General features: G+C 43.5%; 2 protein-coding genes across 2 annotated transcripts in view; one reads left to right on the top strand and one right to left on the bottom strand.

Annotated features, from left to right (window-relative positions):
- LOC133381341 (zinc finger and SCAN domain-containing protein 2-like) overlaps window positions 1-8035 on the top strand; it is a 10558-nt gene extending 2523 nt beyond the window's left edge. Inside the window, exons 3-4 of the mRNA XM_061620340.1 lie at window positions 1612-1738; window positions 6597-8035. Of these exons, the coding sequence (XP_061476324.1) occupies window positions 1612-1738; window positions 6597-7363 (894 nt within the window). The 3' untranslated portion in view covers window positions 7364-8035. The remainder of the gene's footprint in view (window positions 1-1611; window positions 1739-6596) is intronic.
- A 1022-nt stretch (window positions 8036-9057) lies between these two features.
- Window positions 9058-18032, bottom strand: LOC133378902 (vomeronasal type-2 receptor 26-like; the record flags this gene model as incomplete). Its single annotated transcript, XM_061613518.1, has 4 exons — window positions 18012-18032; window positions 17219-17458; window positions 15768-15852; window positions 9058-9812 (listed from the first exon to the last, which is right to left on the bottom strand). Coding segments are annotated over exons 1-4 (1101 nt in total), but the record flags the coding sequence as incomplete, so codon positions are not given.
- Window positions 18033-19426: the final 1394 nt, after the last annotated feature.

Raw genomic sequence — 19426 nt, 5'->3', positions numbered from 1 at the left:
GCTTTATTGGCTTGTTTTTTCCAGTGCTTTTCCTTCATCCTTCCCTCTGCCTCATTATTGGTGAGTGTTTTCTGTTATTTATGCCTGTGAACCTTTGCAGCCTCTGTTTTACTACTCCCTCCCTCCCCTCCTGCCTGCTCCATCCCTGGTGAGCTTAGGGGACTCTGACCCTTTACCTTTGTCTCTCTCTGCCTGCTTCCCTTGTGTGTTTTTTCCCTGCTGATGTCTGGTCCCTGCTCCTCCCCCCTCACTCCCTGTTTTGGTAGCAAGTTCCTGGAGTGAGAGGTCTGAGACACACACACACACACACACACACACACACACTGTGTCCCTGGCTAGAAGCCTCTGTAGCATCGCCACCGTTAACTGCAGCTCATCCTGCTTTTAATGGTGATGGGGGGGGAGTACAACAATTAAAGGGTTAATACTATAGATATTAACAGGGAAGGCTAGAGAGTGTCACCCCACATTAAGGCAAGCCTAGAAAATGTGGGAAGGCTCTTTAGCCTTACCTGTTAATATCTATGCAATTAACACTTTAAATGTCCTTCCATCAATTGAATGCTAGTGGATCAGGACCAGCAAGCGGATCCCAACCCTAGCTGCAGTCCAACAATATCTGGAGAGCCACTAGATCGCCATCCCATCCCTAAATCATCTTGGTTAGAGCTTTTGACAAGGATTTGTTTTGTTTCAATGGATTTAGCACATTTAAATCAGCATTTCATGTTGTGCTGTATCACAACAAGGGGGAAATGTTCCATTTTGAGCTTATTCACTTTGGGGACTTGTGTGAACTGCCTGCTCTAAGATCAAGACCACTGAGGTTCCTGGTACTTGAGCCTCAGAAGTTTCTTAAACAACACAGCCCTAATTTCTCTCTCATACATGGCAATAGAGCTGCTGAACGAAAGGTAGAGAAAAAGATTAGACCCCAGTATCCAGTACTGTTGCTCTAATTTGAACAATTGTTGTTGTTAATGTGCCTTCAAGTCGATTATGACTTATGGTGACCCTATGAACCAGCAACCTCCAAGAGCATCTGTCATGAACCACCCTGTTCAGATCTTGCAAGTTCAGGTCTGTGGCTTCCTTTATGGAATGAATCTATCGCTTGTTTGGTCTTTCTCTTTTTCTACTCCCTGCTATTTTTCCCACCATTATTGTCTTTTCTAGTGAATCATGTCTTCTCATTATGTGTCCCAAGTATGATAACCTCAGTTTCATCATTTTAGCTTCTAGTGATAGTTCTGGTTTAATTTGTTCTAACACCCAATCATTGGTCTTTTTCGCAGTCCATGGTATGCGCTAAGCTCTCCTCCAACACCACATTTCAAATGAGTTGATTTTTCTCTTATCTGCTTTTTTCACTGTCCAACTTTCACATCCATACATAGAGATTGGGAATACCATGGTCTGAATGATCCTGACTTTAGTGTTCAGTGATACATCTTTGCATCTGAGGACCTTTTCTAGTTCTCTCATAGCTGCCATCCCCAGTCCTAGCCTTCTTCTGGTTTCTTGACTATTGTCTCCATTTTGGTTAATGACTGTGCCAAATAGGTTGAACAATAGGTTCCCATTAAATGGATTCCTTTTTTGCTGTTTCAGATGATATTGGAGGAGGAGGAGGCTCCAAATTCCTCCAAGGCAGGCCAGGCTTCATCTGCTGTCGAGCAGAGGCAGCTGTGGAAGGAAACTAAGGAGGAAGATGGCAATGGGGAGGCCAGAATTTTGGGTAAGGAGGTATCTGCCTTTCAGTGTCTGAATACTTGGATGCCCTGAAACTCCTATCTGGTTTGAATAGTAGCTCCTCAGAATCTTCACATTATATATTTGCATAAAGAAATCGGGAATAGGGGAGAATTGTACAAATACATTCGTATAATTGGCTTTAGTTCAGGATAAAATAAAACAATGTTCTGGGTTATACAAGGACTTACATCCTAATTTTCCATTGGAACATCCAAACTAACAAATGAGTCAACCTTTGTGCAAGCTGCCTTTCAATAGCATTCTGTTATAGCCATGGATAATGTGCCAAACTAGCTCCACCTACCAAAACGAGGACATTTTCCCCATGTCATGCCCACCTGCCCCACAGCTGACAATATATGGCTACCAACTTGGATGACTCTAAGAGAGGATTAGACAAAGGCGTGGAGGATAAGGCTCTCAGTGGCTGCTAGCCATGATGCCTATGCTCTGCCTACATGGTTGGAGGCTGAGAGAACAAGATGCTGGACTAAATGGGCCATTAGCCTGATCCAGCAGTCTCTTCTTCTTATGACTCCTACCTGTCCTACACCTGTGTAAGTGCCCCATAGGTGGGGGTGGGCAGAACTTGGAAAAGTTACTTTTTTTAAACTACAACTCCCATCAGCCCAGCCAGCATGGCCACTGGATTAGGCTGATGGGAGTTGTAGTTCAAAAAAGTAACTTTTCCAAGCTCTGGGAGTGGGGGTAGCTTGGGATCCACTCCGTTGTCTGGTTTCTTATAGAAAAAGCCATTCTTTTACATCGGGCAGATGCCTTCACTATACTCCTTTCAGCACCTGCATAAAATATATTTGTTTAGGCAAGCCTATCTAGACACAGATGCTGATGTGTTTTAATCTCTCTTTAGTCTAATGTTGCTTTTAATAATAGAATAATAGAATAATAGAATAGTAGAGTTGGAAGGGGCCTATAAGGGCATCAAGTCCAACCCCCTGCTCAATGCAGGAATCCAAATCAAAGCATTCCCGACAGATGGCTGTCCAGCTGCCTCTTGAATGCCTCCAGTGTTGGAGAGCCCACTACCTCCCTAGGTCATTGGTTCCATTGTCATATGGCTCTAACAGTTAGGAAGTTTTTCCTGATGTCCAGTCGAAATCTGGCTTCCTGCAACTTGAGCCCATTATTCCGTGTCCTGCACTCTGGGATGATCGAGAAGAGATCCCGGCCCTCCTCTGTGTGACAACCTTTCATGTACTTGAAGAGTGCTATCATATCTCCCCTCAGTCTTCTTTTTTCCAGGCTAAACATGCCCAGTTCTTTCAGTCTCTCCTCATAGGGCTTTGTTTCCAGTCCCCTGATCATCCTTGTTGCCCTCCTCTGAACCCGTTCCCGTTTGTCTGCATCCTTCTTGAAGTGTGGAGACCAGAACTGGATGCACTATTTAAGATGAGGCCTAACCAGTGCTGAATAGAGGGGAACTAATACTTCACGTGATTTGGAAACTATACTTCTGTTAATGCAGCCTAATATAGCATTTCCCTTTTTTGCAGCCACATTGCACTGTTGGCTCATATTCAGCTTGTGATCGACAATTCCAAGATCCTTATAGCAACTCAGATCCTCAGTCCATCTATCAGCATTGTCTACACGGGCTGACAGCAGCTTTCCAGGGCTAGAAAGCCTTGTGATCAATGACAATTCCAAGATCCTTCTCACATGTCGTATTGCTGAGCGAAGTATCCCCCATCTTATAAATGTGCATTTGGTTTCTTTTTCCTAAGTGTAGAACTTTGCATTTATCCTTGTTGAATTGCATTCTGTTGTTTTCAGCCCAGTGCTCCAGCCTATCAAGATCCCTTTGAATTTTGTTTCTGTCTTCCATGGTATTAGCTGTGCCCCCCAATTTTGTATCATCTGCAGATTTGATAAGCATTCCCTGTACCTCCTCATCCAAGTCATTAATAAAAATGTTGAAGAGCACTGGGCCCAGGACCAATCCCTGTAGTACCCCACTCGTTACTTCTGCCCAGTTTGAGAAGGAACCACTGATGAGCACTCTTTGAGTACGATTCTGGAGCCAGCTGTGGATCCACCTGATGGTCATTCCATCCAGCCCATATTCAGCTAGCTTGCTAATCAGCAGATCATGGGGCACTTTGTCAAAAGCTTTGCTGAAGTCGAGGTATATTATGTCCACAGCATTCTCACAGTCTACAAGGGAGGCTACCCGATCAAAAAATGAGATAAGATTAGTTTGGCAGGATTTGTTCTTCATAAATCCATGTTGGCTCCTAGTACTCACTGCATTGTTTTCAAGGTGCTTACAGATTGACTGCTTTATAATCTGCTCCAGAGTTTTTCCAGGGATTGACTGGTCTGTAGTTCCCCGGTTCCTTCTTCTTGCCCTTTTTGAAGATAGGGACAACATTAGCTCTCCTCCAGTCATCCAGCACTTCACCAGTCCTCCATGATTTCTCAAAGATTAGACAGCGTTTCTGAGAGTTCTTCAGCCAGTTCCTACAATACTCTAGGATGCAGTATATCAGGCCCTGCTAATTTGAACTCGTTCAAAGTGATTAGGTATTCCTTGACCATTTGTCTATCAATCTCAAGCTCCAATCCTGCCTCTTCTATTTCATGTTTCCCGGGAGGGTCACAGATCCTTTTTTGGGAGAAGACTGAGCCAAAGTAGGAATTGAGGCCTTCTGCCTTTTCTTTGTCATCTGTTATCATTTTGCCACCCTCATTGAGTAGCTGTGCCACCGTTTCTTTTCTCTGTCTTTTGCTATGGACATACTTGAAGAAAGCTTTTTTGTTGCTTTTAGCATTCCTCGCTAACCTCAGCTCATTCTCAGCTTTAGCCTTTCTGACACCATCTCTGCAATTCCGTGATACCTGCCTGTACTCTTCCTTTGTGCCCTGGCCTTCTTTCCACTTCCTGTATGTGTCCTTTTTTGTTTTCAGGTCATCTCTAAGCTTTTTGTGAAGCCGCATTGGCTTCTTCTGTTGTTTCCCCCCTTTTTTCCTTGTTGGAATTGCTTGCCATTGCACTTTTAGAATTTCGTTTTTTAGAAACTCCCACCCATCTTGGACTCCTTTTCTCATTAGGATGGCTTGCCACGAAACCGTACGTACAATTGTTCTGTTTATTAAAATCAGCTTTCCTGAAGTTCAGGGTGCGCATATGGCTACTCTCAGCTTTTGCTTCTGTTAAAATCAAGAATTCAAGTATGGTGTGGTCACTTTCCCCCAGAGTTCCCGTAACTGCCACTTCATCCACCAAATCATCTCTATTGGTTAGAATCAAGTCCAGGATAGCCAATCCTCTGGTTGCTTCCTCCACTTTCTGTAGGAGAAAGTTATCTCCAACAAAAGTCAGAAATTTCTTGGAGGGGCCGTGTTTGGCAGAATTTGTCTCCCAACAGATATCGGGATAATTGAAGTCCCCCATTACTACTACATCATGCCTCCTCGAAACATTGGCAATTTGCTTTTCAAAAGTTACATTCTCATCTTCAGACATTATTTTAATTACTTGGTTTTAACTGGTTTTACTGATAATTTAAATATTTTTTGTAGACCGTTGAGGTTTTTCATAATCAAGTGGTATATTAATTTCATTAAACTAAATAAAACAAAGCTTCAAACACGATTCCATTATCCATAGAGAACTTGGCATGATGGAAAACACAAAGAATTCCTGGTCTGTGGCCAGGTAGCTTGGTAGCTTGCAGCTTTCCTAGATAACCCACACTGGTGGGAAGCCATATCAGTACTGCAAGTGTTCTGCATTTGAAGGGTGGGATATATTACGGAATGATCTCGCGGACGAGGCGTGCCTGGTGCCAACACTGTTAGCTTTTCAGCGCCAGGTCAAAACTTTCCTCTTCTCCCAGGCACTTTAGCATGTGTTTTTAAATTGCTTTTTAAAAATGTGTTTTTAACTCTGTATATTTGTTTTTAATGTTTTTAATTGTTGTAAACCGCCCAGAGAGCTTAGGCTATAGGGCGGTATACAAATGCAACAAACAAACCCCACTCTGGAAGCAGCTCTTCTGAGAAAGGGGCTGCTGACCTCAGATCCACAGTTTTCTCTGCGCTTGAATTTCTCTGCACTTCTTTTCAGACAGGCCTTTGGGACTTACGGGGTTAAATTTTTACGACGAATAGCCTACTACTCTGTACTGGAACTGTTTTATTGTTTTATTGTTATATTGTATTTTATGATGTATTTTATTATGATGTAGTGTATTGTTGTTAAATTGTACGTCGCCTAGAGTGGCCATTGGCCAGATAGGCGACCCACAAATTAAATAATTATTATTTTTATTTATTATTATTTCCATTGGGTTTATCGATACAGTTTTCTACGGCCTTCTTGTTTTCTAGTTTCCCTGTAAAATATTTGGAGGAATCGCTGAGGGACGCAAGTGTTGTGCTCATGTCCTGTTTGTGGACTTCCCGGGTGGCATCTGGTTGGCCACTGTTAGAAGGAGATGCTAGACTAGATGGGCCTTTGGTCTAATCCAGCAGGGATCCTCTTATGTTCTTAAAGCACTGCAGTACAGGAAGTAAAAGAAAAAAGCCTCCAGCAATTAAAGCCACCAAGGAGGATGCAACTCTCTCCTGTAGGAAAGGTTCCCAAAGCAGTTGTCTTACCACAAGTGGATTTCAATAGGTCATTAGTGAGTTCAAGCCCCCCGAATGTGGAGTCAGGAAAGATAGCAAGTTCAGAATGCTGGGGTGGGTAGGCAAAGTGGACAGCTATATACCACTAGTCTATCCAGGGGAAATACATGGCTTGCCATGGGGGAAGGGAGAGTTGAGCTTTGCTTCTCATCTTGGGTCCTATCTGGTTTTTCTCTTTATTTTGGCAGGTAACGAGCAGATAATTGGCAATGAGGGAGAACCATATGAGATTCTATCAGATGCACCTCGGCATAAAGAGGTGAAGGAGAACTTCACACAAAGAATACCTGTAGGAGAAAGACCCCATAAATGTGAGCTATGTGGGAAAAGCTTCAATTGGAAGTCAAACCTTACTGCACACCAGAGACTCCATGCAGGGATGAAACCAAATAAAAGCTCCAAAGGTGGAAAGATCTTCTGTCAGACCTCAAAAGTTACTGGACTTCAAAGAATCCACAAAGGAGAGAGACTGTATAAATGCAAACTATGTGAAAAAAGCTTCATTCGGAAGTCAAACTTTACTGCACATCAAAGAACCCACATTGGAGAGACACTCTATAAATGTTCAGAATGTAGAAAGAGCTTTAGCAACACCAGAAACCTTATTGCACATCAGAAAACCCATACCAAGGAGATGCCAGACTGTGGCACAAGCTATGCTTCTCAAGCAAGCCTTATTAAACATAAAACAATCCACCCTGAAGACAAACATTTTAAATGCTCAGAATGTGAACAAACCTTCAGTAACAGCACAAACCTTATTGCACATCAGAGAACCCATACCAGGGAGAAGCCTGACTGTGGCATGAGCTATGCTCCACAATCAAGCCTTCTAAAACATAACAAAACCCACCCTGAAAAGAAACTTTTTGTATGCTCTAAGTGTCAAAAGTGTTTCCAGTTCCCCTTAGGCCTTGGAATACATCAATTAAGTCATAAAGAAGAGACGCCATAGAAATGTTCAGATTGCAGCAAAACCTTTTTTGCTGAATCAAATTAATGAGCATAAGAATTCCAACCAGAGAGAGCCAATCTTGGAGTGTAAAAAGATTACTGCACCCCTTACTTCACATCTAAAAAACCCCATAGAAGGGGAGAAACTCTCATCAGAACCTCCCAATAGGTGATCAGATGGGGTTCTATCTTGAGGGCCCTGGGCTTCTGAGTTTTGGAACCCAAGTAAACAAAGCAGATGCTTGTATGTGGTTACCTTACATGGAACTCCTCAACTAAACTTTGATGGGTCTTGGGTGGTTTTAATTATTTAAGGGGAATGGTTTTAATAAAGTATGATCACTCGTTTAAATACCTACAGGAGAGATGAAATAAATGACTTTGTTCTCACCAGCAGCAGTTAATAGCCATGATCTCTGTAGGCATCAGAATAGTCCCGTCCGAAAAGCTTGCAGCAAAGGCTTTTGTGGCTATTAAGGTGCGTTTGACATCAGTGAAATGGCAGGTATAGCCATGGAGGGGAGTTGAACCAACAAAGAAGAGAGATGTTCTGAATGTTCTGTTTCTCCACATTTCAATGTAAGTTACTCCCTTAGCAATTTCTCCTTTTTATTAAAAGAGAATGTCGGAATGTATTTCCTCTGTTCACCAATAAAAGTTTGTGTGCTTTTTCCTTGTTTTTATTTTTATTAAATTTGTTCCTTTTAAAGCTGAAGTCCTTGACACTGTAGTAGTTATTAATGTATTGCTTGTTTTTAGATGTTTATGTATTGCTTTTCAGCCAAACTTCATCATTGCGGACATAAACATGTTTCCATTGATACTTATTGCTTTACATTATAATAATACGCCCTAGACAAGCTACAGCCAAGCTCCCCCCCCCTAAAACTAGATGTTTTCCCCTCAGGGCAAGATTCTTCTTGAGTAACACTCTGGTTAGAGTTGCAGACTGGGAGAGGCCACCTCAGTTGGAACACTTATTGAAGTGTTCAATAGACTTATTGAAGTTAATGGGCATGACTAAGGCTCCGTCTGCACATTACATTTAAAACAGTATTATACCACTTGAAACAACAGTAACGTCCCCCAAAGAATCCAGGGAGCTAGAGCCTGTTAAAGGCGCAGAGAGTTGTTGGGAGATCCCCTTTCCCTCACAAAGCTAGAATTCCCAGAGTGGTTTAACAGTCCATCTCTCTTCCCAGGGAATTGTAGCTCTGTGGGGGGGATGGGGGTCTCAGAATAGTTCTCAGCATTACAATTCTCAGGATTCTTTGGGGGAAGCCAGGAATATTTAGTGGGATAATACTGCTTTAAATGTATAGTGCAGATGGGGCCCGACTTAGATCAATTAATTTTAAACAGCATATATACTGTAGATTTATCTAATCTCCTTCTTAAAGGTGGTCATTGCTACATAGGGAAAGGCCCATCGCTCAGTGGTAGAACATCTGCTTTGCATGCACCGCGTTTCAAGATAAATATGTGGGTTTCATTACTGCTGTGCTGGACAACCATTGTCAAAACGGAATATTCTAAGAATCAGATGCCATTTTTAGTTTTTGTGGTCAGGTGCTCTTTTGTATTCAGATCAGGCCTGAATATAATAATGTAGCACTTGGGAACAAAGATGCATCCTAGAAGCCCCGCGCTGGAGGCCAAGATAGAGAAGACCTGCACGGCCACCATGTATTTCCCCTTCGTGCTCAGGTAGGTGGGCACAAAGGACACCCAAACACTGCAGAAGACCAGCATGCTGAAGGTGATCAGCTTGGCTTCATTGAAGGCCCCAGGCAGCTTCCTGGCTAGGAAAGCCACCGTGAAGCATATGGCAGCCAGAAACCCCATGTAGCTGAAAGCAGTGTAAAACATAGTGACAGACCCTTCATTGCATTGCAAGATGATCTCTCCAGGCTGGGAGTGCATGTCAGAGTCTGGAAATGGGGGAGAGATCCCCAGCCAAATGGCACAGATGACAATTTGGACACTGGAACAGGAGATGACAATGGAGTTGGCCAGACTCTTTCCCAGCCATCTCCTCATCTTGTTCCCTGGCTTTGTGGCCAGGAAGGCCAGCACCACAGTGATGGTTTTTGCTAGTACAGACGAGATGGCAACTGAGAAGATGATGCTGAAGGTCATTTGTCGGAGAAGGCAGGTTACTTTCCTTGGCTGGCCAATGAAGAGGAAGGAGGACAGAAAGGAAAGCAGGAGGGAGATAAGGAGGATGTAGGAGAGGTCCCGGTTGTTGGCTTTGACTATCGGAGTTTCTAGGAATTTAATGAAGATTCCTAACACAATGCTCATGGTTAAGGATAAGAATAGTGAAACGGAAACCAAAAGGATCCCCCAGGATTCTTCAAAGGCCAGAAAGGTGATCATCTTGGGGACACATTGATCTCGGTTCTTATTTGGATGCTGATCTTCTGGACAATTGGTGCAATAGTCTGCATCTGGGGAGGAAAAAAAGAGTGGCTTCAGCATCAGTTACATCCATAACCATCTGTGTTCTACCGCATTTGCAAAAAACTTACTGATGTGGGGATTGATCAGGAAATATGAAGTGTAGTAGAGAAGGAGCTCAAAGACATAGTTCTCCCCTTCCCTTTTTATCCTCAGAACAACCCAGCGAGGTATGTTACACTGAGAGATAGTGATTGGCCAAGGGTCCCATTTGTAATGGCTTTGTTATATGTCCTACATCTCCAGTAACATTTATGTGAGCTGCTCTGGAGCGAGATTGTTAGAAGGATAATTGCTTTCTCATATTTCACTTTTTATATATCAATTCTTGTTACACTTTATGCAGTCAGTGCAAATGGTTTTATATTTCTTCCACATAATGCTTGCAGTAGCCCCATTGCAATTTTTTGATTATATTCTAATCATTTTCATATAATTTATTGTTCATTTTGCATTGTGCTTTCATTGTTTCAAAAAAATATTTACTATCTGTCAATAATTTCTATTTTTGAAAAGAAATATTTTGTGTGTGTGTGGTTCTGGTTCTTTGATCAATGAGGGCATGGTTTAAAACAGAAACAGAAAGGTATTGTGGAGAGTGCATGCTGAACCTTCTCTCTTCTCCACACTTTGTAGCCTAGTGATGATTTCCACAAGGTCATTTCTTTGAACTCAATTCCTGGAATTAATGAAGGTGATTAAAAATGCAAAATTAAAAACTGAAAAATGCAGAAACCAATAAAGGATCCACATCCAAAAATGTCTTTAGAATCTTCATTGAAAGTGGCTCTGGGTGAATCTTTTCCTTACTACGTTTTCCCAAGGAACACCTTCTTTCTTGAAGTCACCCACCTTTCTGCATGGAGATTGTCCCTTCTGCGCACAGAGCACAAGCATAGCAACAAATCGGCTCTCCTTCTCGAACAACTTTCACATATCCGGGGTGACAGCTTTCAGTACACCTGGAGCGAGGCACTGTCTAATCATAAAGAGAAGAAGGTGCAACAAGAAGAAAAGTATTTGTGTCTATGGAAGTCATTCATAGAGTTTGGAAAGGCCCCAGTAGGAACTCTAGTCCCACTGACCCCCCGTGCCCTTTTTTCAGGGAATCACTTTCAATGCAGAATGGCACTACATGGAAACCTCTTTGGTGTGTTTGCTTGCTTGTGTCATGAGACCCAGAGCTTGGAAAAGTTACTTTTTTGAACTACTACTCCCATCAGCCCCAGCCAGCATGGCCACTAGATTGGGCTGATGGGAGTTGTAGTTCAAAAAAGTAACTTTTCCAAGCTCTGATGAGACCTGCGGGAAGGATGTGGGATAGCAGCAGTGAGGAGGAGGAGTTGTACTATGAATGGGAAGAAGATGCCGGTGCTGGGTCTTCAGGCGTGCAGGAGGTCCCTTCTGAGCTGTTGAGGCCAATGGTCAACTGCAGTATGGGGAAGGGCCAAAGCACAGTGGCAGAGTATCTGCAGAGTATCTGCCTTGCATGCAGAAGGTCCTAGGTTCAGTCCCTGTGATCTCCAATTAGGGTCCCCTGCCTGAAATGCTGGAGAGCTGCTGCCTATCATTGTAAACAATACTGAACTAAATGGACCCATTGCCTGACTCAGTAAAGCAGCCTCCTGTGTAGTTTCACTGTTGCTGCACCTGCTGTGAACCCTAAAGTGCTTGGGGAGCATCCACAGATATAAGAGGATCCCCCTTCACACAGCTGGTATACAAGAGGAAGTCCACCTGGACCAGAGCTTGGGAAAGTTACTTTTTTTGAACTACAACTCCCATCAGCCCAATCCAGTGGCCATGCTGGCTGGGGCTGATGGGAGTAGTAGTTCAAAAAAGTAACTTTTCCAAGCTCTGATCCTGGACTGACAGTTGCACTGCATTCAGTAGTAGCTCCTCCATGGTCAGTGGGCAAAGGGTTGCAGTGGAAGCCCCATATTAGTTATTCAAAAAATTAGTAGGGCTTAACAGATGTCATATGGAATAAATTGCTCCCTACCTTGTAAAACTGCCTGGGCCAGACAATGGCTTCCGGGTTGATGGTGAACTTGATGTCAGTGGATGCCCCTCTCTCTATACTGCCAATTTTCACTCTAACACGAGATTCATTGGGAAACATCACCCAGTTCTCAATATCATAGTGGCCTGGGAGCTTCCCGTTCTCATCCAAAGATAGTCTGCAAATAGAAGTATTTGAAAACTGGATTTCTCTTAGGAAAGAGTGAAGCTGCAATGACAGGGAAAAACACCAGCATTTTGAAGCATGAAAACATGTTGGATATCTCGGTCTGACTCACTTTGAGCACTTATGAACTGGAGCCAGTGCGTATCTCATTTGGACTAATAAGCCCTATTAAGGCACTCTGTTTTATTAAAATGTTTATAGGCCATCTTTCATATAAAATAACAAAGTGGCATACAAAATAAGATCAATACAAAAGACAATGAAATACTTTAAAAACACACACAAATACCACTAAAAAGCAATGCTCAGGAATGTCCTTGTGAATAGGTATGCTATAATTAGCTGGTGGAACACCGCTACTGCAGGTGCGCACTCTATCTCTAGGGAAGAGTATTCCACAATATGGGGGCCACTGCAGGGAGGGCCCTCAACTGGTCTACTTACAGTCAAGGTCAGCATATGAGTAGAATGTGCAGCTATACTGAGTAGCTCCACTGCTTCATGCAAATGTCTGAAGGGGAGGTGCTGTTGCACATACAGATTTCCACGGTTGTTCAGGGTCCCAGACCATGTAGATTGTGCCCTTTCCCTTCAGACTGTGATAACAGTACCACTTACAGAACACCACAAACGAGGGTACAAGTTTGCATAAAATTTGCATATGCTAATTTATGGGCATCAGTGCAAATATAAGAACAGTTACTATAATTTAAATAAAAAATGTGCTTTCTTGGAAACAGTCAAAAGCATTTTTGTTACTACCTTGTTTTCCAGCTAGAAGTTCTTTTTTCTAGTTTTGATTATTGTGGGAGAGGGTACAGCAGCGTCATCTGGCATTTTGGCCAGAACAGGGACCATCAGGAGATGGAGATAACATAGAGATGCCAGAGGAACACCTGAATCAGGGGCAGGAACACCTGAATGAGGGGCAGATAAAAGGGCTGAAGCCAGAAATAAGGCCGTGCTTTTTACCATCTTCGATTGGTAGCCCAGCTACGTCCCTATCTGGACAGTGACGTCCTCGCTTCAGTTGTTCATGCTCTGGTAACTTCTAGATTGGACTACTGCAACGCGCTCTACGTGGGGCTGCCCTTGAAAACTGTTCGGAAACTACAGCTAGTCCAGAATGCAGCGGCCAGATTGTTGACGCGGACCAGAAGGTCCACTCATATAACACCTGTTCTGGCCCGTCTGCACTGGCTTCCTATTTGTTTCCGGGCTAGATTCAAAGTGCTGGTTTTTGACCTATAAAGCCCTACACGGCATGGGACCGCAATACCTGGTGGAACGCCTCTCCCAATATGAACCTACCCGTACACTTCGCTCAACATCTAAGGCCCTCCTCCGAGTGTCATCCCATCGAGAAGCTCGGAGGGTGGTGACTAGAACTAGGGCCTTTTCAGTGGTGGCCCCCGAACTGTGGAACAGTTTCCTTGATGAGGTGCGCCTGGCACCGACGCTACTATCTTTTTGGCGCCAGGTGAAAACCTTTTTATACTCCCAGGCATTTTAAAGTGTATTTTAAACAGCATTTCCGTATTTTGGATGTTGTTTGGTTCGTTATTGTTTGTTTGTTTTGTTTTTTGATTTATTGTATTTATATATTGTGCTTGTTTTTATCTTTTTGTACACCGCCCAGAGAGCCTTCGGGCTTAGGGCGGTATATAAATCAAACTAACTAACTAACTAAATAAATAAAGAACTGGTGTAAAGAAACAGAAAGAAGGTAGGCGAGAGTAAGCAGAGTGTGGGACGGAGCGTCTGACATACTGTGGATGGAGGGTGAAATGTGATATATGAGAAAGGAGGTGGGGATACCTAGGTGTGCCTGAGGAATTAAGAGAACGAATGGGGAAAGGAGATTGATGCAAAGGAACAAGAGAGTGGCTGAGGGTATAGACCCAAGAAGGAAAATAACTGGCCAGTTTGAGAAAGAAAGTAGGGTCAGAAGAGTTGGGAGGATTTTTGAGGTTAGACCCGTCCTGGGCAGGCCAGAGGGCAGACAGAGTGAGAGTAATTAGTCAGGGTGTGCCCCGTGATGATAATGTATTTAATTATTTTATTTATTATCATCATTTTTACCCCGCCCTTTCCCCAGAACTGGAACTCACGGCGGCTTCCAGATAAAAGCACACATATAATTAAAAACATACAAAAGTCTAGATTAAAATCGAATCGAACTATTTACAGTATTAAAACCATTCATACATACAGTTAAAATAATTCAAACTCAGTTTAAAATAATACAGTTAGGCAACAGCAATGCAGCGCCCTTCAAGACCTGTCCTTAACAGCTTTCACTTCCAAAGGCTTGTTGAAATAAAAAAGTCTTTGCTTGCCGACGGAAGGACTGCAAGGAGGGGGCCATTCTTGCTTCCCTAGGAAGGGAGTTCCAAAGCCTTGGGGCAGCCACCAAAAAGGCCCTATCTCGCGGCCCCACTAGTCGTGCTTGTGAGGACGTAGGTATTGAGAGAAGGGCCTCTCCTGAGGATCTCAGGGGCCGGGCAGGCTCATATAGGGAGATACGGTCTGACAGATAGCCTGGACCTAAGCCATATAGGGTTGTATAGGTCATCACCAGCACTTTGAATTGTGTCCGGAAACAGAGTGGCAACCAGTGGAGCTTTTGTAACATGGGAGTCGTATGGTCCCTGTAACCAGCCCCAGTTAACATTCTGGCTGCAGCACGTTGCACCAACTGAAGTTTCCGAACAGTCTTCAGAGGCAGCCCCACGTAGAGCATGTTACAGTAATCTAAACGGGATGTAACTAAGGCATGTGTCATCATGGCCAGATCAGACGGCTCAAGGAACGGGCGCAGTTGGCGCACTAATCTTAACTGTGCAAAAGCACTCCTGGCCACTGCAGAAACCTGGGCCTCCAGGTTTAAGGCTGAGTCCAGAAGCACACCCAAACTGCAAACCTGTGTCTTCAGGGGGGGTGTAACCCCATCTAGCACAGGCTGAATCCCTATTCCCTGATTTGCCTTTCGACTTGACCAGGAGCACCTCTGTCTTGTCTGGATTAAGCTTCAATTTGTTCGCCCTCATCCAGTCCACCACTGATGACAGACACCAGTTTAAAACCAAGACAGCTTCCTTGGAGTTAGGTGGAAAGGAGAAGTAGAGTTGGGTGTCATCAGCATACTGATGGCACCGAACCCGAAACCCCCGGCAAACTTCTTCCAGTGGTTTCATGTAGATGTTAAATAGCATGGGGGACAAAACTGAGCCCTGAGGGACCCCACAGGCCAACAGCCAAGGAGTCGAACAGGAATCCCCCATCACCACTTTCTGGGTTCATCCCTCCAGGAAGGAACGGAGCCACTGTAAAACAGTGCCCCCAAGTCCCATCCCAGCAAGGCGGCCCAGAAGGATACCATGGTCGATGGTATCAAAAGCCGCTGAGAGGTCCAGCAGAACCAACAGGGACACACTCCCCCTGTCCAGTTCTCTGCGTAGGTCATCCACCAAGGTGACCAAAGCCGTCTCCGTCCCATAAGCAGGCCTGAAACCAGACAAATGGATCCTGGCCCAAGGGCAAAGCACTCCACAACTGTTCTTGGATAAGAGGCATGATGGAGATCTGAGTACACTTGGGATGCCGATAAGAGAGAATATCACCACTATTTCTAGTGGTGTTTCTCTACTTCTCATCTTACCATATTTTATACCACCCAGGGGTCTTTTGACAGAGAGTCGTACATAAACCTGTTAATATAAATAAAATAAATAAATGCCATTCAGGTATATCTCACCATAGTGGGGAAGACTAGCCAGGAGACCTGTGCTCCTGCTCAGTATGGGTTCCAGGTGCTCATTGTTGACAAGCAACCTCAGGGCCTGACAGAGTCAGAGGGGGAGATGAGCAGAGTCCAGCATCACCTTAGAAAGCTGTATCTTTCTAAAGGCACAAGAGAGGAACTGCTGGATGTGGGAGTGTTTTGAAGAGAGAGCAGAAAGGTTGGCCTCAACCAGGAGCCCCAGAAATTAGGTTAGCCTCCAGAAAGAGGCAATTTTTTTTTGTCTCACTACAAAATTTGATTCCACGAGTGGGACAACGGATTGCATTTTGCAAAAAGGGAAAGGGAATACCTGCCATGGCTGTAGCTTTTGATGTTCCAACTTGCCTCCTCCACCCACCCTCAGCATCCACTTTGATCTAGGTGAATATGCAGCATTTAAGGCGTGTGCCACAGCTTGGATACTGAAGTAAGTGCTGTAGCTGTCTTGAGACAAGGCTCTCTCAAGCTCCTCCTGGGGTAGTGTTTCCAGTTTCTCTTCCTCTGTGCATCTTGTCCGACCTTGTACGGCCAACACATGCTTTGAATATGAACAACAAAATGCTTTCTTCCAAAACTGATCAAGAAGATGGGAATATGGTGTATAGTAGTCATGTTTGGTCCTTTTTTTGGTCTTCATTATGAAGGACAAAGAGCCATGGATGAACTGGAAGCCTCTAGGATCAAAAGACAAATTCACATTGATGTCCTGAACAGCTGGTGTGATCCAGACTTTTGCCCCAATTAGTTTCCCAAATATTTTTTTAAGTGCTATCATTGGAATCCATCCCATCTGAGTGTTTTCATAGTAAACAAATACATTGACTTGTCTCCACAGGATAAATGATTTACTCGGGATGAGTGTTTGATGTAGGTTCTTTTCTGCTAGTCTCTTTGAAAAGGCAACACAGATTCCACTGCTGATCATCAGAGATGTCAAGGCATTCAAGAACTTTTCTCCATTGTCATTGTCTGGAGCAAAGAGTCCGATCCATGTCCATCTGAAATGCAGGAGCAACTTGACAATCCCCAGGTATTGAGTTTCTTCTTTGGGGACCATCCGGTAGAGAAAAGGGAACTGGGTTTTATCATCAAGAGCTTGAGCAATTAAGCCATAACTGAACTAGTGAGGAAAGGAAGATACTAGTATTTTGTTTGCTTTCAGGATAAGTAACAGATATTTATTAACCCCACATGATTAATATCTTAACAAAATTTGTGCTGTGTGGGGCTCATGAGAGTTTTAGTCCACAACATCTGGAGGGTGCCAGGTTGACAGAGGCTGGGTTTTGAAGAAAGAGCCTTGGATCCATAGCTCAGAGTTTGTCTTCTTGATGCCCCCTCTTGACTCCCCTGGAGAAAAAAACCTGGAATTTTATGCAGCTGAACATCTTCTCTGTCCCTCCATGTCCCCCCAACCTTCCTACCTGTGGGACTTTGTAGATGCCTGAGATGGCTGAAATCTCTTTTGAGATGACAGAATTGGCCCCTTCAAGAACAGCCAGCAAGTTATTCTGTTTTCCACATTTATAGTTTGGAATATTGCTTTGCCCACTGGAAAGCAGGTCTAGCATGGCATCAGAAGTCATCCTTGCATCAAAATAGTTCTCATAGAGGTTGTAGCCCAGGGTGATGTTGGTTAAGATCCTGGGATCCCGGTTGATCTCCTGGATAGTGAACATGAAGGACAAGATGTGCCAGTAGAATGTAGATGAGAAGCTGTAAAACAGAAATCAACTAAAAAGTGTCAAACTACTATGCACTATTTAATGACAACAAAATGTCACATTCTTCCTTTTATAATTCTAAGGGCCGTTCCAAGCTATATAAATCTCATGAAAGCTGGTCCCGAAATAATGATCTGTATCTTTGTACTGGGGGTGGGTAGGTAAGAAGAGACATATGCTCACTGAAAGGTGAAAATCTATTTTGCACTTAAGAATACAAATGAGGAGATGCACACTCTATTGCAGAAGAGAAGAAGCACACAGTCATCAAAGAACTGAGCTGTCAGTTATAGAACTGAGTTGTAGAAACTGAGCTCTCTGTTTCAACCAAGTGGCATTTATGCATCCCTGTTGAAGCAGCTAAGATTCCTGAAGCAACTGCAGCTTTTGCAGCAGTGCTTCAAACTAGGTGCATAAATGCCACTGCGCTGAAATAGAGAGCTCGGTTTCTACTCTAGAAAAAGAAGAAGGCTGCATTCCCAACCCAGCTTACCTGGATGTGACAGGAAGCCATATTGAATCAGTAGGACTTTTCAGTAGACATGGTTAGAATCATGCTATAAGTCAATAAATGTCACTTTCAGCCTGGCTAGTTATGGGCAGTCCAGCCCTTCAATGCAACAAACCATCAGGAGGCCGCAAGGACTTCTTCTGCCCTTTCTTTGAGTCTCCATTGTGCAAGCAAAATCAGCTGAGGGGAAGCAACACTGGAGAAGTCTGAGGGATGTGGGTTGATGCCCAGAGCCAAACTGAATCCCCAGATGTATTGCACTTGTTTAAGCGTGCAACTGCATACATTATTTTGGACCTAGGGGGATTCTTGTGTAGTTCCAGTTGGAAAAAATATTCTTTCAAGCTAACATTGCATCCAGCTCTAAAGGAGAGATCTACAGAGGGAGAGATGCCTTCTCATTCATTTTTCTCCACAAGGGAGCTGTTCTCACCTCAGTCTCATTGCTACGACAGTACCAGACTTGGGACCCTAATTCTGCCGATACCTTCCAGGAGATTACTTCAGATTGGGAAATGTTAAAATAAATATATAAAAACTCACATGCCTCCTGAAATATCAGCAGAAAATGCTAGTAACAATGATGGAGAATGCCAAAGGAAATGTAAGCAGGAGGACAGTGTGTGATTTATGACCGAGAAGTTTCACTGTTGCTGATAACAACTGGAAGGTGAGTCTGCCAGCAGTTGGAAGGCCATGTATTCTGCTTTTATCATGCTGTTTATTCTTTTAGTCCTCATCTAATGAATGAAACCTGTTAACTAGCACATCTGGTGTCACATTGTATCGCCTACCTAGATCTGTTTAAAATAATGTTTGCCCTATTGGCAATACAGAGCAGAGCTTGGAATATTACTTTTAAAAGGTAATAAATTACAGTTACAGTTACATGGCCCCCAAAAAGTAGTAATTGCCATTACAATTACAATTGCTCTGAAAGTAACTGATTACTTTACTTTTCCTCCAAAGTAATCACTACAATTACATTTCAGTTACTTTAAAAAATGCCTACAAGGTGCTGGCCTTGGCTGCTGCACATGTAAGTAGCCTAAAACAACATTAAAAATAAACAAACACATACAGAGGTAGTAGAATAATTATTTTTATTCATAAGATAGCAATGGTGGTCTCTCCGCTGGTAAGGGTGGTGGGGAGGCTGAGGCCACTACTCAGATCTTTGCACGTCAAACCAAGTGCAACCCCCCCCACTCAGCCAGCCAGCATAATCTCTCTCACTTAACCACCTCCCACACTCTGCCCTGCCACCAACTAAGGGACACTCACTCAAGCAAACATTTCCCCCTGAGATGCAAAAAAGTTAAAATACTGCAAATGGAGCACAGTAGCCAGAGAGGGTGGTGGAGGCCACTTTGTGTGCCAAGTGCAAACACAGTATT

The sequence above is a fragment of the Rhineura floridana genome, chromosome 3 (genome assembly GCF_030035675.1).
Source record: "Rhineura floridana isolate rRhiFlo1 chromosome 3, rRhiFlo1.hap2, whole genome shotgun sequence".
Lineage (NCBI taxonomy): Eukaryota > Metazoa > Chordata > Lepidosauria > Squamata > Rhineuridae > Rhineura > Rhineura floridana.
This window is presented reverse-complemented; position numbering and strand designations above follow the sequence as displayed.